The sequence below is a fragment of the Pyrgilauda ruficollis genome, unplaced genomic scaffold (assembly GCF_017590135.1).
Source record: "Pyrgilauda ruficollis isolate IOZ18807 unplaced genomic scaffold, ASM1759013v1 scaffold7, whole genome shotgun sequence".
NCBI classification, from domain to species: domain Eukaryota; kingdom Metazoa; phylum Chordata; class Aves; order Passeriformes; family Passeridae; genus Pyrgilauda; species Pyrgilauda ruficollis.
The window spans coordinates 2,509,456-2,535,987 of record NW_024528821.1 but is presented as its reverse complement, the minus strand read 5'-3'; the positions used below and the strand labels follow the sequence as shown (position 1 = coordinate 2,535,987).

Here is a 26,532-nt window from a genome sequence, read left to right as displayed (position 1 = left end):
GAGAGTACAGATGGGCTGTGTAATTATTGCTGAGAGGTGCTATTTTTCTGTGTGCTCTACAACTCACATTCATAATATTTACCTGACAGCCAGAAAAATGTGGCCATCTCAGAATGCTCTGAAACACTTCTTCTCACAATAGAAACATTTCCCATTACAGAATTTCTAACATCAGTAATTTCATATCTCTCTGTGCATTCAATCCATTATGAATTGTTTTCAGAATATTGCAACATTTATAAAATAAACCTTCTCTACAATGTATGTGATTTTTCATATTGTTAGATTTATTCCGTCCTGTTCCATAGCAGGCAGCTGATTGCTGGATGGGACTGGGATATGTTGGAGGAGCCAAAGGAGTTTGTTTGCTTCTTAGAAGGTTAATTTTTTGTGGCTGTATTTGAGGTGAAGGAGGAGTGAGTGTGCAGGTTTGTATCTCTTTATTCACTGATTCAGTGAAATCACTCTGCTGGGAGATGTTCAGATCCTTTCAAATTGCATTAAATACCTTTCTCATCTCCTCCTTGGAGGGAGGCTGTCCCTCTCCCCACAGTGCCAAGAACACCTGGCTCCTTACCAACCTCATTGAGAGGTTTTAAGCATTGAAAACTTACTTTAAACTTCCAAGTGGAAAAAAAAAAATCCAATCCGAAACATCTCTTTTTGCAGAGCTTGCAAAGGAAAATTGTTAGGCCAGGCACATCTGAGCTCTTAGTTCTGGCTCAGATCTTTTTAGTATTAGCTTAGTCATTTGCATTTGTCCTTAATAACTGATATGGCTCTAACGTAGATGAGGTAGAGCATTTTCATCATTAGTCCTGGGAATACCTTTCCTCCCTTCCATGGCAGCACTGGGTGAAACAATTCAGGAGAGGGGCACAAGTACCAAGTTTCCACCGTGAGATCCTCTCCAGTTTCAGGCACTGTTGTGCTCTCAGATTCCAAGTAAAACATCGAGATCTTAATCCAGGAGTGAAGGTTTCCATGGCTGTCCCAGTGACTGCTAATTTAAGAAACAGGGAAGAAGGCAGCTCCTGTTTGGCTGTTTCCCAACACCATCTGATTAGCTGCACTTCTCTGTTTGGCTGAGCAGCTGGCAATTAATGGATTGATAGGAAGTAGTCACAAGGTAATGGAATTAGTGAGTGAACATCTGGTATTAAAATCAGTAAATGTAGGAGTTTTTATGATTTCTTAAATTCTGTGGAAAAATAATTGCCAGTTGACTACAACTGAAACAACTATATGTACACAGTGGAAAAAAAAGTGCATTTTAAATGGCAAAGTACATATTTTAGGTGAAAGACTTCCCTATACACTGCAAAAGATGAATGGGATCCAGCTGGCTTTCAGACACAGATCCTATCTTGGTTTTTAGACCAGCTGTTTACCTTGTTCATCTCCAGTACCTACAGCAATCACAGCTACTATAAGTAGCTCAGAAGACCAACAAGTCACCCCAGTCTTTGTGTGTGCTTATTTACAGAGTGGAATGACTCAAAATCCAAACCAAACTGCTCTTCTCTACCCTGGAAATGGCTGTGATCATCCTACTTCTTGTTGGCCTCAGTTCAGGTGTAGCACAGCTCCTGCTTCCTGTGGCAGGGGTATTCTTTTCCTTGGAAAAACCTAAATTTAGTAGTCCATCAGTTAAGGACTGTAAACTTGAGAGCAATATTTAAAATGTGCTGGTTATTAGGATTCAAACAGCATTAGTATCAAGTAAGGTCAATTGGAAAGAAATACATCTTATTATTAACTAAAAAAAGGAAGTGTTAGCAGTTCAGTTCTTTGCTGACTGGAATTGCGAATTGTGTTAACTTTGCTTGTTCTTCTCACTCACTGAGGATGGGATTCAGCCAGGGAGGGAGGAGCAGAGGTAGCTCAGCAGAGAGGTAGGGCTGTAGGTGGGGAAGTCTGCAGGCAGACTCTGCCTGGCTCCGCAACCCTTCCAGGGAGTCAGGCTCTGGTTTCTGGAATTTTATTTCTGCGTAGTCCATTTTGAGAATATGAATGGAGATCTTGCAACCAATGGGAGGCTGAGGTGTGGCATAATGAACATCCCACTGTGCAAGTCAATGCTGGGATTTTTTTCTGCCAGTTTCTCTTGTTTTTCCATCATCAGAAATCTTTCTAACAACTCTTGAAAACTCTAGTCTAGGCCTAAAACCAGTAGAATCTCCATTTCACCTTCCTTTCCATTTCGTTAGATAGGGTGAAGTCCAGCCACTGCAGGGCCCTGTAGAGTAGAGCAGCAGCACCTCAATTAAATATGAAATATGAAGACAAATGTGTGAATAAAACATCGAGGACTCAGACAAACTTCCAAAACCTGCTTGTCAGCAGTGAAATGCCACTAAATCCTCTAGGAACTCATTAATAGATTAACATTTGGAAGAGTAATTACAACTACATTACAACTAAGAATAAAGAAAAATAAAAAGGAAAATCCAGCAGTATAATTTCTCTAAACTCTTGACATAAAAGAAGATCAATACTATAAAAAAAGCAGAGCTAAGGAATTAAGGTCAAGATGATTATGTCAAAAATAGGTAAGCTGTTCATATATATTTCAAATAAAACTACTGTGCAGTATTTGCCATTATTGGTGTGGAATACTCCCTCACAGGGGAGGGAAGAGGGATATTGAGCTGAAATCAAGGATCTGTCTGGCAATTGGGTGAGTTCATGACTTCAGTGCCGTTAAGCTAAATCACAACTAAAATCAACAATGTCAAGTATTGTAGCTGCATTTCCTGAGGCAGAGAAGGACACTGATTTTTAGTGAGACAAATATATTACCCTTCAAGAGGATTAAATACTGGAAAAGTCCTTTTTGAGAATTTATGTTACAGCTCTGTAAAGGAAGGAAAAAAGATGAGATAAAGTAGGTACTGTAGATAGATAAATATGTGAGATCTTGAGAAATGTTTTCATTTTTCATAAAATTCTCACAATCTGTAGAACTCTTATGTATATATAATTCATTCAATTATAACCTGGAATATTAATCTTGCAAATTTATTAATAGGAATAAATATAAATGGGGAAAATATTACTTTACTTAGGAATGTATCTTTATTACTGTGAGTTTACCTAGTGTGTGACCAGACTGCCCTGCAGGATGCAGGGGGAACTGAGCCATTTTCAGGGGGGGAAAAATATATGAAAAGTAATGGGGCTATAAAATACATAGATGACAAATCAAATGAAGTCATCAATGTGTAAAACAAAATGTTAAGATTTTAGATTTGCAATTTTCCTATTTAAATGCCCTCATTGATTTGTTACAAATACTGTTAACCCTGTGTTTGGAAAATGGTGAGGACATTATCACTTGTGTTCTCATTTGTAATAAAATAGATTAACTTGCTGTGAAATTTTAACTAGGCTGAGACACAACAGTAGCTACCTAATGAACCAGAGCACATTGCTGTTAAGTAGCTAAATAGATGCATACTGATTACAGGACTGAAAAATGGATCTGTTTACCAGCAAAAGAAGAGTCTGCTCATAGCATTATTCATTATAGGAGGGGAAATTCAGAACATTTCCACAAAAACATTTGAAATGGACAAGAAATGGACAATTTCTTGATCCATATGCAGCCTCACATGGTGATACTCCTTCCTCATTTGGAACATATGTGATACAGAGGGAATTTCTGTTCCTTTGTTGCTTATAGGGGAAACTCTGCATTCCCTGTGCCTGTACATTGGTGTAACTGGTAAGACATTAGATGAAATAATCAACTAATTCTCTTAGAAAGTGATTCACTGTGTGATTAAGAAGGACTTTTTATTTGACACTTGTACATCTGCCTGAAGATTTCAAACCAGGACCCTGAGTCTGAAGGCAAATTACTCCAAGCAGAGATTATTTCATAGTGAGAGACAATGGGAAATGCAGTTACCAGAAGGAGCTGGAATACTTTGCTTTTCCAAATCATCAGCTTTTGAATTACTCAAATAACTCCCATTTAAGATGACATATATGGCTGTTTGTGTGATATCTAAGTGTTAATTCCTAGTCATATTTGTTCATAGGGTTTTTTTACAGAACAGTTGGCATGTCCTCTCCTTGGCTATTCATTTTCATGGTTGCAGTAGACAATGAAATTTACTTAAACTATGCACTCTTCTGTAAAATTAATCATTTCAAAATGATATCTTAATTGTAAATTGAGTGCTCTTTGTGGTTAAAAGAGAGGAAATAGTGCCAAAGAGGACTGTTAAAACTGAAATCCATGCAAATGAAATTGCAGTCAGTGTTGTAACCTGTTAGCAGGAACCTATTTGGAAGCTATTATTTGCACAAAGGTAAAAAACACTCAGGATTGCATGTGTCTGGTTTGTTATTTAGGACAGTACTTTTTGGGGTAACAATGTGACTTTCAAAAGCAACTCAGTAAGCAGCACATCCACAAAGTCCCGACTCCCTTTTACTCATCCGTTCATCTCAGCAGCCTCCAAACACTCTCTTTTGGAGGCCAAAAGGAAGAAAACACAGGAGACTTTCAGCTCAGTGACTTGGACCTTTTTTTTTTCTCTCACAAAATTGAAAACTAATTTGTGTAAAACCATTCAGTTTTCAAAATTGTAAAAACTTGTGGATCAACAGAATAGACTCATATCTGTTAAATATTAGCGTTAAAAATCTCCCTTTTAGATCTATTAGTTACTGTACATTCATTAAATAACAGATAATTAGTGAAACTGATCCATTGAGGATTAACAGCTATGTAATAGATACACATCTGTTACATGGCTTTGGGGCTGGGTTGTTATTTAATGTACAATAACAATCCCATTAAAACCACGTCCAGTGCCACATTCTCAGCTGGTGTGGTTGGGGTAGGGAAATGCCATCCCATGCTCTGAGGAGGATCCAATCTCCTGTTCCCTTTGCATAACCCTCAGAAGTATCTGTAAGTACAAAGATGAGTGTGGCTTAGAGGGATGGTTTTAATGGGTAACAGAATATTCTTGTTGATCTTGCTGGCAGTGTAATTAATGAATTGCCCTGATACATCCAAACAGCAGCTTTTATATCAGGGATTTATAATGGAAAAACTTCTAGGAACCACCATGTGCTTCCCTAAGCTACATTATTGATTCAGGCTTCCACCTAGAAAACTGCAAAAAAACTCCAGATGCTCCTGAGTTTATTTTCCAGAGTACACAGTAAATTGCTACCAAGGAGCCAGATTGAATATTCCTAATGAAACATCTTCAGAATAGGTTAGAAAGGAGGAAAGATTGCAAAGTTCCTTTGAGACAACTTTCCCAGATGAACTGTAGTTGTGATTTTTAGTGAGGAGGCAAGAGAATCTCTTTTTTTTTAAAAAAAGGAAGTTAGATTTCAGTTCTGGGTTTGCACAGGAAGCAGCTGATTGCCAAGGATGAGGGCAACTCCAGAGGTTCAGATTCTGGAGTTCTGTAAATTCAACCATTTTTCTTCATTAGTGTCTCTCCCTTGGAATTACACCTTCAAAGACTTGAATAGAGGTTTTAAAACATAGAAGGCACTTCAGGAGAAAAATATCTGGAGTTATTCAGGCCCTGATTGTCCCTTTCAGAAGATTCTCATTTTCTGTTGATTCTGGGAACAGGAATGAAGGGCACTGAAATTTTAAATTAAAAGTATGTGTGTGGAAACACTGGGTTGAAAGGATCTCAAGTGTCCTCACAATCTCTTGTCTTAAGGATGAACTTTTACTATGCCTTGTTTGTCTAATCTGTTCCTAAAGATTTTTACTGATGAAAATTCCATGGCATCTTCAGGCAACTTACAAGTATAGATACACAGAAATGCGTAATTCAATTTTGCCTTTTTAATTTTTTTTCGTATTTCTTACCTTTTTTTTTTCTCCTTACCTCAAGTATTATTAGAGGTTAATATCAAAGTTTATTATGCAAATGTAAGTGTGACATTTTGTGAGCAGACTCTTGTTTTGGTTAAAAGCTGGTGCTTTTCATGCAAGAGGGAAGTTTGTACCAGAGCCACAGCTTTTGTCATTTGTTCAGGTGCTACCCTGAGAAGATACTGATGTAATTTATTCAGGTACAGATTCTAGTTACAAATTCACAAGTACAGATTCTAATTACAAATTTGACTGCATTTAGCGACAGTTCAGTCCAACTGTGAACTGTTTATTTGAAATGTGACTCATATATGGCAGTCTTACTACCTGTAGATTAAAAGTAGTTTGTGAGAGCAACATGAAAGAATATTCTATATGTTCCTACGTGTGAAAAACTTAGAACATAAAAAGTTGCCAACAAGAAAAAGGTGGCAAATGATCAACTAAGTTGTTTGTAGAAGCCTGTGTTGGTTTTGGCTGTGGATGACTACACTGCTCTTAGACACGAGTTCTGCTCTCTGTTTACCTCAGCAACACCATTTGTTACCATTACTTTTAAGCCAACCTCACTTTTTTATCCTGACCCTCGGTGAAGCGCGTGGATGAAAGGGCCCAGCTTTGCTTTGCTTCTGTTTGCAGGAGAGGATCCAGGACAGCCCTTCCCCGGCGCCGTCCCTGGAGGACAGCCAGCGGCCCGGCAGCCACGCGTCCTCACACCCCAGCAGCAGCGTGTCCAGCTCCCCGTCCCAGCTGGACACCACCCCCGACAGGATCGGTCAGTGCCGCGGCCGCGCTCCCCTCAGGGGCTCCTCGCGACCTTCGGTTGGGGGAAGCGCTCGCTTGCTACGGAACGCGCGGGAAGTTCATCCCCGTGGTTTTTTAGTTAAGGTTAAACACGGTCTCAACTGCATCAAGGGAAATATAGGCTGGATATTAGGAAGGAGTTTTTTACAGAAAGGGTGATAAAAACCTGCCTGGGGAGGTGGTGGAGTCACCATGCCTGGGTGTGTTTAAAACAGGACTGGATGTGACACTCAGTGCCAGGGTTTAGTTGAGGTGTTAGGGCATGGGTTGGACTCGATGATCTTTAAGGTCTCTTCCAACCTGGTCATTCTGTGAATTCTGTGAGGTTCATCACTCAGCAGAGCCCAGCCCCTCCTCTTGGCTTCCTCCTGTGCCAGTATCCCCTGCACAGAGGGATCACCTTGTAGCTTCCCTGGTCCAGCCAGCTCCCTCAGCGTGCTTGGGGAGGGAAGTGCTGCTCGAGCCACCTGCCGTTGAAAAAGAGCAAGGTATCTTTTTCTCTGCATGTGTGTGAGGAAAGTCATGGATTATATGATGACTTCTTTTTTCCAAAAACTTCCTTGTGCTCCCACGTTCCTTCATCACCCCGAGGCTGAGGCCCTTCTGGCTTTTTTGGTCCCTCCACCGCAGCTTTCACAGCCTGTGCACTATCGATTAAAATGCTAATTCCACCTAGTGGAAGTTTAGATCCTATTCTTGGTGCTTCCAAGAGGGATCTAGGGCAACTCAATTAACATCTCCTCACGTCAGTGTGTGTCAACACTGCCATCTCCTCATGGCCTGGAGCCCGTGCAGGCATTGCTGAGCCAGATTTAAACCACAAAAGCCATGCACTCCGGGTGAGTCACTGGAGAATTCCCTCCCATGCACAACCTACCCCTGGGATTTTGCAGTTCTGACCCCAGTCCTTGCAGCAGCACCACAGCACTGCCCAGCACAGTGGATAGAACCTGGATTCTTGCCTAAATCTGTGCACACACAGGGCAGAGACTGTGGAGTCGATTCCCCTCATCATTTCCTGTGTAAAATAAGGCTGGAAATAGACAGAACAAGAAGCTTTTAACTTCCTCTAGCAGCAGGGAAAAGAGGATCTTGATGTCTCTCTGCGGAGATCTGGTGCTTGCTGTTGTAATGATATGGATAAATATTTTTCATTGACAGAAATACAATGATTTTTACTTTTGCAATTATAAAAAAAAAAACTCTCCCTAAAATATGGTAATGAAGTTTGTAACGAGTGTCCTCCCTGGAATAACTGTGAAGTCGGTAATTGGTAGATTGCAGAGAAGGAAATGTTTTAATCAACTAAGAACAAAGAAAGAGGCATTCTGAAGTCATAAATTGCAGGTGTTAAGTAAAGAATTCCCTTCAGCACTGAAATGTTGGGAGGTGTTTTGCTGTCACCAGTCGATTTGTGCTATGATCTGGCAGTCTGCGGTTTTTATTAAGCTTACTGCTTTATAGATAATTACTAATACTTAAATCCTTAAATGTATTTTTCCCCAAAATGGTTTTTGGGAAGTACTTTTCCCATAATTAATTAATTTGAACATTTCACAAGAAATCACATTCATCTCAGTAGTAATTTGTGTTCTGTCTTGGTATCCTTGTCTAATAAACTTGAGCAGATTAGCTTTTACTGCATAATTTATTTGGCTCTAAGAGTTAAAATATAAAAATATCAACCAAGAGGAAATATAATTTAATATTTTATTTTCTCTTAACTTTTTGTTACTGACAGTGTTATATAACTGTGCCCTCTGATTTTTTTAGCAATGCTGACCAACAGCAGGGAAGGAGAACTCATTGACCAAGAAACTGGGACCAGCCTAAAAAAAATACAAAAGGAGAAAGGTAAAATCACAGACTGTTTTCCATCTCAGGCATTTAATTGCACTTACTATGTGTTTTATTCCTTTTTCTCATGTTCTGCATATGCAACGACATTATATTACTAATTTAAGGGAACTAAGTGCTTAATTGCAATGAATAATGTATCCAGTGAACTCACATGGAAGTGTAAGCAACAAGAACTTTGCTTCTCTGTGTTTATATAGCATAAGGGTAATATTTTGCAGGTCTTTTGGCTCAATTATTTATGAAGTTCCAAGCAAATATTTGATCAGTCATGTGCTATTGTTTGTTTGCCTTCAGGGGATGTGTGTGCAGACTGCTCTGATGCTCTGGGTGAACAATATAATTTTATATTGTCTCACCAGCGAGGGGCAGCAAGGGAAGAGGTGATGTTTGACCTGGGGGATTCTCCTGTAGGCAGGGAAGTGCTTCCTCTGCTGGGCTCACCTTGCAGAGTTTCTTGGGTGCTGGAGGAGGTGAATACTCAGGGATTTATTCTAGAAAAATACTGCAAAGAGATGTTGAGGGGTTTAGTGAGGTTTTTGAGTGAAAAAGATGTGAAGGGAAAGAAAGAGAAGGAAGAGACAACATAAGCTAAATGTACTTGTAAGTCTACTGAGAATATTCATATTTATCATCATAAATGAAAGCACAAACTGATTTATATTTTGGTTGAGGTGATATTAACGTATTTTCAGAGAAAACTAAAAGGCAGGCATAGACAATTTTATGGGCTACTCAGAAGAGAATTTGGAGCCCCTCCATGCCCTGTGGTTCCAGAGTTATATAAAATTATTTGAGCAGTGTCAGGGTTTTGTTCAATCAGCTCTCCTCCTTAGAGGTCTGTGGCTGATCCAGTCATGGGTAGGAAGAGCCTGAAACGTCCTCCTTATATTTTGTATTTCTGTACTCAACTCTCCTTGAAGACAGAAGCTGTTTTCTATTCACTGGTTTTTCTGGGCATTTAAGCACTTTCCTCATGAACCCCAAAAGAGCCCTTCTGTGCCATTCTGAGGTAATTTTATGTCTGGATCATCCTTCTTAAATCCTTCCCTCTTGACTCCTGTTGACATTTACAGAAAGTTACCAGCCATACCTTCACTCCTAAGATTTAAAAATTACATTTCTGTAGTAATTGCATAGTGAGTATTTAATCTGAGCCTGAAAATGTAGTTGATTATAATTCTGTTGAACTGTACATGGTTTCTTGCCACATGTTCAGTAATTTTTCAGTGAAACAATTCAGTATCCTGTGGGGTTCAAAGATGCAAATCATGTACTTCTTGGTAGTAGTAGCAGTTCTGTCACTCAGGATGGATGAAGGAAGGTACAGTTTAAAAATCTGAAAAAATAATTCAGAAATCCCCAAAGTGAAAATAATTGAACCTCCACCACCTGTGAACCCAATTCCCAGGCTCCTGTGATCATTCTTTTTAACATGGATGAAATCACAAAAATCTGATGCTAACAGTTTGTGTGCCATAATTCTCTTTAAGATTAAAGTTGTGTAGGTTTATTCATTTCCTAGTCTACATTTTTGCATAATTTCTTTAATTGATTAAGTACTGGGAAATACGTCTTTATACATGTGTTAGTTCTGCATGCACTTAGGGGATGTTTTTAGAATTAATTTAGTGTGCAGAGATCCACCTACATCAGAAAAAAATGCTTCAAAATCATGAGACATTTTAAAATACTATTTTAGAGACAGAACAAAGTTTCTGCTTTTCTGCTTGGTCTGCAGATAGTTTTTCTCAGAAGTTTTTCTCAGAAAATATGAGGATGAGAAATTTATATTTTTTTGTCATGTACAGCTGTGATTTTTCAAGTCATCCCATGGCTCCAGAACCAGAAACTTTTGATGATATTAAGTGGGACTAATACAGAAACTGTAAAGGCACCAACCTTTATATCCAGGAATCCAAGCTGATTTTGCATTAATCAGTGGGAGAGACCTATACTGCACTGTCTGTAGGAACCACTGGGGTTAGTCCTTGATGATTTGTCCCAGTCCTGTGTAGATTCTTTGTTCCTAATACTGTTATTGTTTTCTCCTGTGCAATTATTTTGGCCTCATTTATGTTGAGCTGGGTTAGAGTCAGGTGTGGACAGTGTGAGGAGTGGGATCTGTGCTGCCTTGCCCTGCAGAAAACATCCATGTAATTTGTATACAGAGCAAGCTTTGTTTTTCCAAACCTGCCATTTCTCTTACCAAGGCAAAATATATTCACCATGGAAAAGATTTTCAAAGTTATTAAGAAGGAATGTAGTTAAAATAAAAGTATCAACATTTATTAAGTATGACAAGTAAGCGGTTTATACAACCGTGGCAAACATATGTTTTCACATCTGTTTTGAGTAATATCATCATGATTTTAAAAATGATTTATAGCTCTGCAGGCCATAAAATGCCAGCTTTGCTGTAAGTTGGAAGTTTTCAAACAACAAAGAAATTATTGAAGGCATGTATTGAATGTGTTTTTGTGTTATACACCTTGACATAACTTCACAAAGCCGAGCTCTCTACAACAATTAAGATAGCAACAATTGAAAATTAAGGAACTCAAATTTATCAGGAGTACTGTTTATTGAAATCTTAGCATTAAAAAAATGATTTAAGTTATTGTAATGATTATAGACAAAATATCCCTCAGGATACAGAGGTTTTGTTTTCCATATCCCATTTTAAGTGATCTCAGCAGCAGACAAAAATGTGCCACTTTGTTCTCATCAAAGTAATTTCAGGGTAATTAGGGCTGAGGAGAACATGGCTTCACAACAGTGCTTCTTTAAAAGACAGTTAATATGAGGTTGTTGCAATTCCTGTGATTTGTTTGCATGTGTTGGTGGGGCAAAATTTCCAGAATTGGTGGTTGTCTCATTGCAGAGCATTTAGAGCCCAGTTACAACCATACCTATGAGCTTTTCGAAGGAAACATGCCATTAAATCTCAATTACTCTGCTTCTTTTCATCATCCTTTTAGAGGAAATATGGTCAGATTTAACATTAGAGGGCAACAAAGTCAAACATCTTTGGAAGTCTGCATGGTTTGGGGTCTTTTTATATATATCTAAAATTGTTTTTACTGCATGGATTACATGCAGTACTATATTTTTGTCAAATGCCTTTTTCTGGCATGTTACACCAGCATTTTGCCTGTGCATCTATTTCTGAGTGAAAACCATATCAAGAGTAATCTGCACTTTATTTTGAAATCACTAGTGCAAGGAAACAGTTACAAAACCCCCCGTAGAACGCAGCCCACATTTTACCTGCACAATTACTCTCAGAAACTACACTTTAAATTCATCTGCTTCAATACATATCCTGGAAAAAGTCTCTATTGTGTGGGGTGGGATTGTGTTTGACACAGCTCTGTATAGGCTTTACAGAAAGCTCCATATGAATTCTGGCATTAGGAAGGTGAAATGAGCCAGAAAAGAATTTGGCCTTGCCTTCCAGCTGGATTTAGATGCTGGTACAATTATTCTGTTTGACTGCATGACAAGAAATATTTCAAACTCCTCGCACAGGCTGGAGCAATAAAAGGCACTGGCCCAGCTCTTGCCACAGTGAAATCAGTGGGGATGTACAGGATGTCTTCAGTGCGAACAGTTTGACCAAAGCTTGGTCTTTTGGAAGGTTTTTTCCCCCAGCTCGTGCTGCTGGTTGTTATCCAGACATGGATAGCATGTTCACATGGGGTTTGGGGTGCAAACCAGAGGAAAATATTGTAAGAAAATTCCATTAATGACCGTACTGTCAGACTTACCCACTGTTTGTGTAGTCTGTGAGTACCAATAAATATGAGTTTTGCTGAGAAGTGGCCTGCCCTGCACTCCCAGAGCTCCCTCCTCCAGCCCATCCTGCATCTCCAGAGCCCAAATCCAAGCTCTGGGGCTGTGTCCCATGGCCCTGCACATGGTAGCGTCCAAACTCTGCACCTGGCAGCTCTGCCTTCCCAGTTTATTAAAGAACAACTTTTCCTTTATTGCTTCAAGGAAAGGGGAATTTTGCATCATTTCTGTCCGCTGAGTGAAATGTTTTCAGATGGCCAGAGACCACGGTAATGAAAGAATAACCATATTTATTTATTGGATTTCATTAGCAGAAAAGAGGGTTTATGCTGTTTAAATTAATCACTGCCAAAGGACCGGGCTACTCAGGATGTGAGGAGAGGAGAATGAGCAGGTGCAGAACACCTGAAACAGCAACAGGCTGGTGGGGCTGTGCTCCAGAGAGGGAACTTTCCCAGCAATTAATCTGAAAGCATCCAGATGGAAAAGGGAAGGAAGGAGAAGGAGAGCAAGGAGCATAAGCTGAACCACACAGTGGCTGTGCAAAGCGTGCAGGAGGTGCCAGCACCTCACATGGTCTCTGTGCTGCTTGTTTGACGTGTCAATACTGGCATCTTAAAGATAAAATGAGAAAAAAAGATGTTTTCTTCACAAGTGTGTTCATGAATACATGAAGAACTCCCCAAATCAGGAGTGAAACTGTGCCTGAGAGTGTGTATCACAGACTCCGGGGTTGCTTCATCAGCAGTGGGTGCAATAGTACATGAATTTAAAGGTTTGGTTTTTTTGTTTTTTTTTTTTCCCCAAAACCCTGAGTGACATGTGCAGTGCAAATGTCCTGGATAAGTCAGAGGTATTTTTACATTTTCTATCCTCAGAGAAAACTGAAAGATAAGAATCACAGTGCTCTATTCTGGGTGGAGGCATTTTCCACAAGTGTTTTTTTTTGTTGTTAAATTTAACCTACAGATGAACTGACAGCTGTTAAAAAGGTGGCCTAATAGTAGATGGGGTTGTCTGTCAGTCAGTCAATCCAAAAAAACCCAAACCCAAAAAACCAAGGCAAACTCTATTTACACTTAGATTCACAAAATGTAAATAATTAATAACGGTAAAGCTTTATTTTTTGAAGTGTCTGTGCTCATGATGTTATGATTGTGTGCTTAACCATTGCTGAAAGATTTATAAATAAAAAGGCAATTATGCAAGAGATGCTCATGAAGTACTCCAAGGTCACACCTTTTACATTCCGTTTATATTAGAGCTTTATTTGCAGAATTATTTTTAGGAATGCTCTTTTTCTGATGAGTAAAATACCTACTTCATAGTTATCTTGCCAGATGGACTAAGGGAGTTTCTTGCATTGATATATAATTTATTAATATGTTTAATTTAGTAGATTTCAGTGACTTTAATGTATTGCTGTCTAAACACTACAAATTATGAGTCTGTATAAACATGGTGAAATAATGAAATTTTCTTTACCGAAAAAGCTTTGAAACAAATTTTTAGTAAGGTATTCATGTCAGTCTGTGCAATAAAATGGGCAAATAAGAGGGAGATCAGGAAGCTACTCTTCAGTCAGTTGTCTCTTCAGGGACATTCCCACTTCTCCTCCAATACTGTAAATTGTTTTATGTAGGTTCATCTGTGCTATATCAAATTTGAAGAGCATAAGAAGAGGATAAAATTGTTGATTTTCACCCAGTGACCTAAGAGAGCTTTTGGATTAGGCCCAGGAATCTTTTCCTTAGCACTGGTCTTAAACCTGACCCACTGGATTCTCTGCCTGGTGCTAGCTCTGGTGCAGAGTTATTAACCTGAGACCTGCAATTGGTGCCATTCTTAATGTCTTTAATTCTCTTAATAAGAGTTATTTAATAAGTTTGCCTTCAGTCCTCATTATGAGCAGTAGGATGTGGACAGTCTGTGTCCTGAGAGGTTGCTGAATGTTTTTGTCATTCAGAAATCCTTGGGATCTTGGGGAATGTGCCAGCAGGGGCTCAGCCTGCCCTGCCTGAGCACCAAACCTGCTCAGGGGCACTGTGCTCCTGCATTTGTGTGCCCAGGTGTGCACACAAAAGAGGAAGAAAGGGATAAAAATACAGATAAAAATTCAAATTAGTCATAACAATTGTTAATTGGTGACTTTGGAAGTTTTGCGCTATTTGTGACTGAGGAAGACCTTCAAGAAATTCACAGAAGCTGCGCTTCATAAAACACAGCTCTTTCCTGAGGGTTCCTACCAGTGAGCCAGAGTTTGTCCTGCTGCCCACAGCTGGATGTTCCAGATCAGTGGAATGCAGAGCTCATGATTGTGACAGCAGTGTGTGCTCCTGCTGTCAGAAGAGCAAACCCAGCACTGGTGGATGGTATTTTTTGTACCATTTTTTGTGTACTCAGGGACTTTTTTTCTAATTTGATCCTGAATATCTAAGATGGCTCTGTGGAGTGTGTCTGTCTCCTGTGTAACAGTCACATTAAGATGGCAATTAAGGGCTCTGTCTTCCCTTTTTTGGAGTACTTGCTGCCCAGAGGCTTCTGGGGACAGCAAGGCTGAGACAAAACTGCACATTAAGGTTCATCTCCAAAGTGGTTTAGAGTGCTTAGTGCATTAGATTATCCCTCATTATAACAAATAATAAATCCTTAGTGAACTTCTAACCGTAACCATTCAAGGATTCTGTGCATAAGATAGTGAACTAACCTCCAAGTGGAAGTAGAAAAAGATTATTCTTGATGTGTAGTCATGAAACCAGAATAAATGTGTTCTTCATTATATCCCAGACATTGTGTTGAGTTCCTTTGATAAAGTTACATGAATTCTTATTAACAGAGCTGATAATGGCCCATGTGTTCATCTCAGAAGCCACTGAGGCTGCAGATTACAGGAAATGAGATTTCATGTTTGATTGTTGGGACAGAAGGCACCACTCCAACACTTGGACTACATATGGGATTTGTATGTTACAGCCACAGTCGTTTCTGGGGATGGAGAGTTCTCAGTGGGTTTTTCATACGATAAGCTGTACTTTGGAGGTTCACCATCGTGCCTGAAAGAGCAGGAGCCCACAATCGTAATCAATCTATTTATTTCAACTGGATTAGCTCAGTTTGTTACAGCCCAGTGCTGATAATTCCAAGGCTCTAAGGCATTTATCCTTGCATGGGCCATTCACTGAGGAGTTGGATTTGAAGATATGTGTGGGTCCCCTCTGAAGATTCCCAGCTATGAATCTCATTCTTTTAGCAGAATTGATAAAAAGATAGAAGGAGAGACAGCTGTGAGCTCTGAAATTGGAGGCGAACGAGTACAAACTAGAAAGAGGGATTGCTCCTATACAAAATTCCCCAGCACACTTCTTTGGTCATGCTTGGCCTTTCCATGTTCAAAATAGTTGGTGTCAAAATACCAACTGATTTATTTTCTTCTTTTATTTTGACTTTGTAGTCAGTGTGAAAGTAGTTTCCAAAGCAGATTTTTCTTCTAGTTGACAGAATGTGACAGGCTATAACAAGCAGTTTAATAAATAAAATTCTGCTTCCAGGTGTATTCCGAGATGTTATAATCTATAAAACATGGTGCAGTTTTGAATCTTTCTGTTTCACACGTCAGTGGGGCTGCTCTGTGGTATTTTGATAGTTAGAGCTGGCTTGTGTGAATTTGCTGACATATCCCATGGCTGTTCCAGGAGCGAGTTGTCAGCAAGGGGATCCAGAGCTGTACAAATTTCACTGACAGTTCAGTGGACAGCCTCTTGTGCTGTGGTGGGAGATGCCTTTTTATGTGGAATGATGGAGCATCTCCAGGAGATGGCTGAGCTGGAGCAGAAAATGGGATGTGTGTGTGTACACATGCCTACTCACAGAGGCCAGAAAATCAGCATGTTCAGAAAATACCATGTTCTTGATACATCTGTAACCTCTGGGGACTTTTTAGCTGCTGTCGATTAGGAGACTGTATTTGTTGTCTGGGTTTTTGTTAGTTTGAAAATCTTGAAATTGACTGTAATGATGGCACCCTCCAGGCAAAAGTGTGGAGAGATTCACATATTAAAGGAGGAGTCAGCAGAGCTGCTGTTTGACTTGTGACATTATTGTCATTATTGTCATTATTGTCGTATGGCCTTCGGCACTGGAGGCAGGAGGGATTTAGACAGAAATAGAGTTGGAATTGCTCTATAAAACCATAGATCTATATTTATACTTATGTATATTTATATTTATATACCATCTATATTTATATATACTGAATTTTATTTTAACTGATATATTACAAGGAAAGCATACTATTTCTGTAAAATCACTAGCAATAGTAATAACAATAATAAGGATTATAACAATAATAAGGATTATATCATGACATAGTTTCTTTGTACAAAGCTTTTGATATTAAAAAAAAAAAAGAAAAGAAATCCACCAATATTAAAAAACTAATTAATAAGTTCCTTAGAGACAGTTCTGTTGTTTCAAGAATGGTTGTTGTTAATTTCTCTCCATTCAGAGGTGTGGAAAACTCAGCAGAAAATGAGTCAAGTATTTCTAGATTAGGGTCTGATTCACAATAAGAATTCTCTCTAATACACAAGAAAACTTTTCAGCAGCCTGTTTTAGGATGAGTGTTCTGTAAACATCACTTCCTATATGGCTCATACTAAATACTGTATGGAGCAGGCTGGAGCTTTAATTTTACACAACTAGCAGCTCATATATCATCAGTCGCATAAAATACTGAGGGTAAATGGTCCCAAGTATCTGCAAAGTATGATTGTCTTTCTGGAAGAGGTGTTGTTAAATTAGCAAAACAGTGTGGGTTTTTTCACCAATCAGGACCAACCTACACAGATTATGAGGGTTAATAAACTCTAATGGCAGAACTGAAGTCTCAAATTTTGCAGTTTGTTCTTTTTGCTCAGTGTTTTTCTTATAAATTTTGCTGTTTCGAGCAGCAGAGTGGCTGGGCTGGGGCTTTCCTGGCTGACTCCAGTGAAAGTGTGTTCTGATATTCTAGTGTGCAAGTTGTTGGGGAACTGGTTTCTTGTCTGTGACCTACAAGAACATCTGTTCCCACTTCCTCTGTAGAAAACTTACAGTCTCAAGGACTGTCATTTATTCTCTAATATTCCTCCTCATCTGAAAGGGAAAATCTCAGCTCTCTATACACGAAACTGCCTAGTTTTCTTTTTTTCTTGAAGTCTGCACATAGAAATAAAGCTACAGAGAAATTCCTGCTGGCAAAGGACCAGCAGCATCCTGCAGTACTCTCCTGAAGGAATTTCTATGGCAAGTGTCTGTGGCGTAGCTTTAGAATGTTTGCATCACTAAAATGAGACTGTTTATCTAAAAAAAGAGATTATAACAGAAGAAATCCAGAAGGCATAATAATACATATTAAACCTTGTTTTCCAGGCTGTTGAATCAATTTATAGGAATATGTGAGTGAGCAGGAAGGTAACAGCATCTGGTAGCAATAACAGTTTCCCTTCCTGAGTTACCAAATTAGCTATGGGAAGGTGATTAAAAATAAAATATAATGATTTCTGATAGAAATAGGTAAACGGCATGGGCTTTGAGATAAGAACTTGACAAATGTGTAAAATAAATGCAAAACTGGTTTTGAAAAGGGGGGAGATTACCATTTTCTGTGTTGTGTGCCAAGGTTTGTGCATTTCAAATGTTGGCAGTTGGCTTCTTTTCAAAACTGATAAATAATGATGTTTGCTGTGGAAACAATTATCCTAAAAATAATTTAAAAGGATTGTATCCCCTTTTTGTTTGCCTATAAAGACCACATTCGATTTATAGATAGACAGAAAGAGCTCCACTTGCATCTATAAAACAGTTCTTAAATCATTCTAAATTATTGATGTGCACAAAGAACTCTTTCCGCTTTTGTTTGAAGTTTTATTTCTGCGGTGTTGTGCTTTCTAATTGTACTTTCAACTGCTATGACATCTGTTATAGTTGTTTCAAAAACTTTCCATACTTTTCTTTTTTAATGATAGACAGGCTTTTCAAAGACAAACTGTCTTCATTTTGAGCAAGAAAAAATAATTAGTTGAAAAAAGATCACTGATTTGGCCGGCGAACTCACCATTTTACTGGGTTTTTTTCACAAGTTGCTGTTTTATATGATTCCAGCACCTATTCAACAGAAAGCTGGCCAAGAGGAATTCATCTCTGCAGTAACTCAGAAACCATAGAGCACCAGCATATGTCCCTTGCTTCCCCGAGGAAATGCAGGACTTTATTCTAACAAAAAGAGAACCAAGAAAGTACTTCACAAACCCATAGTCTCTATATGTCTAACAGATGGAAAAGTAAGCTACTATTCCAAGCTGCTGTGCCCAACAATATAGGAATAAAGCTCAGAAATTGGAGATGAGATTAATGCTTAAAAGTCTGCTTAGAAGCCCTGTTTATTATAACTGGTGATAGGAATATGTGGTGCAGCAATAAACAGGTTTCTAATGATCTGTGACATAATGCAGTCTTACCTCGGGTGTAAAAGAGACTAGATCTAAATTTAAAGTATTCCAGATTAGGATTTTAAATCTAAATTTAAGGTATTCCAGATTAGGAAAGCACAATGTAAAGACATTTCCTTGTCTTTTTTCAGAAGAGGGGATTTTTACCCCTAAGGTAGAAATTTTGGAAAAATTTAAGCCCTAGACTCTGGTCCAGTTGTTGTACACCATAACTAACATTTAAATTAGAAGTTGCCCAGAATTCATATAATAATTAATACAACGCTCGGGGATTTAATTGACCACAAGATTAAACTATTAAGGAAAAAATTTCCTCCTAATTGAGAATTGAACCCCTACCCTTGATTCATGGAGTGTCTGCTCTGCCACTTGAGTCGTGAATTGGGGGTTAATTGACTGTCTAGAATCTCCCAAGGAACAATTATTTCATGCAGTGGTGTTAACACATCCTGGCATAAGGCATTTTTATGGGAGTCCTTTTTTCCCCTGGATTTAGAGAGATGTCCTGAGCACAGCAAGGAAAGCTGCTGGATGTGAGGAAGGGAAAAAAGATGGAAATAAAGGAGGGATTTGGGGTTTCCTTTCACACACAATGCCAGCACTCTTCATGGTTCTGCTTAGATTCAGCAATGTAATTTTGCTGCATATTTAAGTGTTCAGTGTTCAGGGAGTATAAATTCCTTGATAATAGTTCAAGTTTGTGGCAGAATTACACTTCCCAGCTCAAGTTGTTACAAGACATAGAAATGACCAGCCTGGTGTAGTGGAAGGTGTCCCTGCCCATAGCAGAGTGTTGGAACAAGATGTTCTTTAAGGTCCCTTCCAATCCAAACCATTCTGTAATTCTCTGAAATACCCTGTAATTTAACATAAACCCCTATAAAAACCATTTTAAAAAATCTAGGTGTACTTAAATTTTTACTATTTTTTACTAATTTGCTTGCATGGTGATTAATAAAATTCATTACTTCATAGTAGATTTTTCTGCTTCATTAGTGCAAATTTGCAGAACTTTTCTAATTACTATTCTCCTTTGAAGAATAAATAATAAGAGATAATATCAAAACTTTTAAACTAAATGAAGACTTAGTTACGGATACAGTTAGGTTTTTTATATTTAAGTATATTCTGGTTTTTAGATCCTTTTAAAAATGTGCATTTCGTCTTTACAGAAGAAACCGTCAAAATTTAGGAGAAACTATTTTTGGGTGGCATTATCAAAGATAAAAGGAAATGCCGAAAAGTTTAACTTCTTAAACTTTGATTTCAAAAATCAGTCCTAAATCCTATGAGCAGGAAGGACCAAGTTAGTTCACGCTTGAAGCTGTGTGAAATCTCTCTGTGCTCGGTGGAGGCTGGGAGGGGATAGCACCTCACAGGTCCTGTTTGAAACTGCTGCTGTATAAAATTCTGTTTGGTTTTGGTGGTTTGGTGGGTTTTTTTCATTTGATTATTCTTTTGAAGTAAGTACCACACCCTCAGGAAATCTTAATTGTAATGACATGTAAGCATGTGAAGTGAAATCAATATTCTGTAATATCTCTCCCTGCAGTTGGTTCAGATCAGGGTGCTCAGCATCAGTTTAAAGATGTTTTATGAACAGGTACTTTTAGAATAAAGCACTTGAACATCCCAGCTCTGTGTTCCGTGGGCTGTGGAGAGAGATGTGCTCTGCACATGTAGTGTGTCAGAGTCCCCTGGGGCAGGGGTCCCCCCAGCACAGCCAGGACCCATGTCCTGGCCTGTGGGGTCGCAGGGATGGGAGAGGGGAGGTGGACAGCACTGGCTTCTGGCAGAGTGCTCGCTGCAGGGTGAGGTGTGGCATTCACAGCTTCACTTGTGTTGTACATCAAACATAAAACATAAAACCTGTGTGCTCGTGTGCCTCGTGCCTGCAGCAGTATTCTGCTGCCCAGCCCCAGGGGCAAAGCAGGGCACTCACAGGCACAGCAGCACTGTCACAACATCCAGGTGACCCCTTACACACACACACAAGAGCTGCTGTTTCACAGCTGGCTTCACATTTGCATTCACACTTCCTAACCTGCTCTGTCTGCAGGAGATTGGAAAGATGCTCCTGTGCTTATTCACTACTGCAGAAATATCAGCAACATAATCTCCCAGACTTTCTGCTTTTTAATAGGTGTGTTTTGGAAAGCTAGAAGTGTGGAGGGCAGGCAGGGCTCAGACTCTTCAGCTGGAGAAAGTGTTTGAGACTAAAAAATCATTATTTCTTGCTTGTAAACATAGAGGTGAACAGGTAAAGTAGATATGACAAACATGAAAGAAAGGGGATTTTACATTGTTACCCAGATTTGAGTTGGGTTTCAGTCACTAATTTCCAACTGCTCACTAAATCCTACAGTAAAGAAAGAGGAAACATGATCTGATACTTCTAACAAAAAAACTCAGCAGAGTGTTTCTTGCAGTGTGAGGAAATAGTTGTCTCAGGTACCATAATAACAGTCTAGGCTCCCAAAAGCTGCCAGCATCTGAGGAGAATGGTGCCCTGGTGAGAAATAGAGTAAGAAAGAACAGCATTTCCCATTGCTGGTGACTTGGAAGAAAAAACCTGGATATGTTCACAGTATGAACTAAGTGACAAAGCATTATTTTACACTCTGAGTGTGATTCCTTTACTGTTATCACCTAGTTCTAACTTCTCCCCTTTAAATATAATTCAGTTCCACAGTTTCCTCCACCTGCTGTTTTCCAAACCTCACACATGTCCTCAGTCCACATACACCATCATTCTTCAGCTACACCCCCCAGCCACAATTTCCACTGCCAACTCTCTCCAGCACCCAGCTTGCCTGCCTGCCTTCTTCCTTCAGGTTTTTTTTTTTTTTCTTTATGTTTTGTATTTTTTTTTTTCTGTAGGAAACAAATCCATATATTGACAAAGAAACCTTCAGGGTCAGAAACCTTTTTGGTTTTGATGTTTTGGTTTTTTTCCTACTTTATTTATTCTTTTTAAGTAAGTACCACACCAAAAAAAAATTTAACACATTTAATGACTTCTCAGTGTGTTAGGTAAGTGTAATTGACCGTGTGTAACATTGCTGTCTGCAGTTGGTTTAGATTTTAAAAAAATCCTTAGTCTATCACATGGAAGACCTGCTTGGGGTGAGTGGAAGCCCTCAGCAGTGTAAGATCCAAAGCCATACCCTGCAGGTATTCAGCACTGCTCAGGGAGTATTTTAAATTGTGATGATGGTCACACAATATTCCCTGTGGAATCTTGCCTTTATCTGGGCATGGTCTGGCAAGTGCTGCAGTTTACAATCAAATAAAGCCCCCACAGCCCCTGCCCATGCTGCCATAAAGAGCCCTGTCCTGGGATTCCTGTGGGGCTGGGGAAGCAGCTGTGCTCAGATTCTGCCCTTGGAGCAGCTTTTGCCTTCACCTTCCCTTCACTGCTGCTGGAGGAAGTAACTGATAGGGATCGACACCATTTCCTGGGCACAGCACATTCAGATTTTTATTATGATATTACCAGGACATATGTTTGTGGAAAGAAGATATATATGCATATATCTCTCTGTTTAGCCTCGGAATAGAAACTGTGTGGAAATGGTATATTACCTGCATGAAACTGAAAATATGGGTGCCATAGGGTGCAGGAATTGGGCCCAGCTTTGCTTACAAATCAGCTTGATGATGAGGCTGCAAAAGTTATATTTTCACTGCTTTCACATACTGAATTTATTAGCTTCTGGAAATTGATTTTGGATGCCTTTCATTTGCCATTGGGCTGGAGTCAAAGGCAAAACGATGATATACCACATTTTGCTCACTCATCTTTTTATTGCCCAACTATTGTTATTGAGGAAAAGACATTTGATGTGTTCCTCAGAGGAGACAGAAAGCACATTTCATTTTCTTTTAATTGATGAAAGTGTAACTGAACACACGTCCTGCAATCCTCACCTTCAATATCTAGGAGGAGTTATAGGGGATAGAGGAAAGGCACTGGGATTCAGCTTGGATCAGGGCTGAGAGCAGAAGCCAGCAGGGCTGTCAAACTTTGTCCTGTTTTATTTGCTTGGAAGGAACGGTGCAAAGTTAATATCGATGCAGTGCTGTGAAAGTGCTCAAGTAGTTATCTCTGGGAAGGTAATGTGAACTCAGCAGTATCATTGCTTTGATCTTTGGTTAAAGTCTTACAAAACTAGATTGCTGTTTGATTGACAACCTTGTCAGAGAGTGAATGAAGACTGACACTCTAATATTGAAAACGCAGCGTTTACAAAACTTAAAGCCCGAGTTTTCTCATGACACTGCTGCTTTTGTGGAAGACTGAATTTCACATTTATTTTTAAATAAGTGTATACCTTGCTGTGTGCAGCTAAAACTTATGATTTTAGACTGCTGGCTCACAAATTCTTCTCACCCTAATAATTGGTGCAGATATGTTTATAGCAAGAGCACTGTCACTGTGCATTTCAGGAGCTGCTGTTTGAAGGCTTGAACGTGGTGGTATTTATCACATCTCAATACCAAATCATGATCAATCCAGCACAGGCTGATGGATGCAGGAGTGGCAGGCTGAGCTTGGGTTGGGTAGTGGATCTGACAGTGACTGTGTGGGTCTGATAATGCAGGTTAAAGGTTTTCTGACTTGCAGTTCTCTCTTGAAGGGTTGTCTTCAGCTGTTGTTTCTTCAATTACCCCCTGTAATACCCTCAAATGAGATTGCTAAAGGGAGACTTAATTTGTGGAGTAGACTTCTTTCATGCCAGGAAGTCGTGGGTACTTTTCCACACGTTCCTCAATTTCTTCTTCAAATCAGACAAAATAATACATTTTGCTTGTTCAAAAAAATAAAGGGCCTTAAAAAACTCTCACTCCTATTTTTATCTGACATGACATTAGCTGCCACGATTTAAATAATGTGTAAGAATGAACCAGATTGTGCCTATTCCCACATCAAAATACCTTCAGCAAGAAAATGTCTCCCCAAAATAATAATCCTGCATCATCCAGAGGTGTTAGTGAAGAGGCTCTTTATATGATGCAGTTTAAAAATAGGCATCCAAAAGATTTTCACAGAAGGGGCTGCTGAGCTGTGATGTGGGGCGTGGGAACTACTTAAATTGGCTTTCCTGTCAAAGCCAGTGTTTGCTGAGACTACATCATCAGTTTTTCCTGACCTTCTGGTTCTCAATTTACTTCAGGATTGCTAAATTCTGTGTGCAGTTCTTTCCTTACCTCTCAGGTCATGTATGTCCTGTATGGATGTGTGTGGTTGTAGCATTTAGCATCCCTGGAAATCTGCACACACACTTGCAGATTGAGACGTGTGCAGTACAATGTAATATCTTTACTAAAGTATCCTTCATGAAAAAATATTAATTGAAAGCCCAGATTAAAGCCACTTTCATGAGCAATGCAGCTTTGCTGAAGAAACACTAAATTTGACTGTATTTTCAAAGTGGATATGTGTAAGTCACGAGGACAATTAACCATTTCATTATTTGAGGTCTGCAAGTGAGTGATTTCAGAATGAAAAGTGTAGCTGCGTTGATTGTACAGAATAAATTATTTTCAAGCCCCACAGTTAAATCAGTACATTTTTTTAATTGTGTAGAAAATGCATGTCCACAAAAAAAACCACCCTAATGATCACCTAAATTTTGCCGTAAAGATTTTTTAAATATATATCTGAAATTCCTTTGGAAATGTCCACAATCTGCTTCCATATTGCAACACATATGGTAAAAAAATCTTGCTTACAAGCCAGTGACTGTTTTTAAACAGTTTTCAGAATTGCACTGAATAACAGCTCATGCACAAAAACTGGTGTGTTTTGTATTTATAACAAGCAACTTAACATTTTCTAAACGATGACAAATTTCTCCCTGGATATTTTTTAATGTAATAATAGGATTAGTTTAGCTGTCCCTAGGGTTTTTTTTATGTACGTAGGCACTGGTGGTGTGTTAGGAATATTTCTGAGTCATTCTGGTTCTGTCTTCCTGCTTTCTTCAGAATTTAGAGGCCTCTGTGGCCATAAAGGTTGTTGCTGTTGATGGCTTTGATGTGTGTGTGTATGACATGTAATGTTGATATTTAGGAACCGATTCCCTTGCTATGATTTTGATAAAGCAGTTTCTGGAACTTGTTGTATTTCAGTTAAAGATTTACAGCTCTCCTTTTGCCTCAGACCTCATTTTTAAAGGTCAGAAGAGAAAAGAAACTCCAAACCATAAACATATTAACTGAAATATCCATGGTACCTCCATTTAATGGTATTTCCTTAAAGCAGATAAGTTACTGAGACCCCTTTTAAAACAAGAGTGTTAATTTACTGTTTCCTTTCATCTGTTGAAATAATTACTTTTCTTCTTCGCCTTCAATAGTTTGTTCTGGTCGTTAACATTTCTGTAAAATTAAGTTTGAAAGGTGCTTTTAATGTTCACATAGACTGCAGAGCACATTTGACTGTTAAAATCAACCTACTTAAGGCAGAACTAATGTTTAACACTCGCAGCTATTTGAAGTAGTTCACTGCCCAGTTTAATGGTGCTGCCAAGGGCAATGGTCACATTACTCGCTGCTGGATTTGGGGCGATTCTTGTGCTGGCAATAAAGACAATCCACGAGACTCCTGAAAATGTTGGCTTAGATCTTAAAGGCATCATTTTTCTGCTCCCAAAGCGATAAACTGTAATTCCATGGGTAGCAGTGGACGAGAAGCGCTAACCCCTGCTCTTGGCCACGTGCTCTGTTTAGGAGTCACAGTTTATAATGACCTTCCCTGCAAACTCTGATTAAAAAAGATGAGATCAAACTGTGCAAAACCCATGCTGATGGTGGGAGAAGTGATCTTACATCATGGGAGCTGGGGTTTATGGGATCAGGTCAGCTTTAAGGCAGCTGCAGCAGTGGGTGAAGAGCAACCCTGGGCAGCCCAGCCCGGCCTGGTGGGCAGGAGGTGGGAGGGACACGTGGGGACACCTTGGCTGCATCGTGAACCAGCTCTGTGTTGGTCACAGCCCAACCAGCACCTTCTGTTCTGTTGTTTTTTGTGGATTTCCCTGATTCATCTCCAGAAGTAGATGTGTTGCCATACAGTATAGAAATGCTGCTCCAGCCTTGCGCTGAGAACGGACCCTCCCAGTGGCCGAATTCTCTTCAGACCATTCCCCTCCTAACACTGCCTCGGTCTGAGGGGTTGAGAATGCAGGTCAGACAAGATGATTTATGGGAATCTTCAGGCAAATCACACAGAAGAAAATGTAACTTTTGCTTTGTGGAGATGGGACTGTGCTGGAATCTTCAGCACATCAGTGGGAATTGCCTGGTGCAGGACTGCCCTGAGTAACCCACAGCCCAGCACATATATCACATTATTCCTGTGTGAGGTCACAGATTTATAACCAAACAGCTGCTTTTTCTCCTTTGATAAGCAGGGCCAGGCAGAGAATTTAAAGATTAAACAATACATCTTCTCAACCAGAAAAAAAAAATTATATGTATTTACTAAACAGTGAGTGAAATTTTCCCCTTGGCTGGTCTAGTGCAATTTTGCAAGCTCCAACAATGCTGAATGGATGTTATTGAGAAGTGAATTTGGCTCATTCTTTTTTATGCTTTTAATAAATACCCAAGGGAAAGGCAGTTGTTCGAGGAAAATGAAATACAAATAAACATAAAATTTATTCGCAGTAGGGATTCTGAAGAACTTGGGGCTTGAGTTTTATGCCATAGTTTTTTTTCCTG

At 39.3% G+C, this 26,532-nt stretch overlaps 1 protein-coding gene across 3 annotated transcripts in view; it reads left to right on the top strand.

Annotated features, from left to right (window-relative positions):
• Positions 1-26,532, top strand: part of DACH2 (dachshund family transcription factor 2) — a 247,595-nt gene that overhangs the window by 195,675 nt on the left and 25,388 nt on the right. For all 3 annotated transcript variants that reach the window (XM_041485379.1, XM_041485380.1, XM_041485378.1), the window contains exons 6-7: positions 6,503-6,638; positions 8,441-8,521. In XM_041485379.1, the coding sequence (XP_041341313.1) occupies positions 6,503-6,638; positions 8,441-8,521 (217 nt within the window). The remainder of the gene's footprint in view (positions 1-6,502; positions 6,639-8,440; positions 8,522-26,532) is intronic.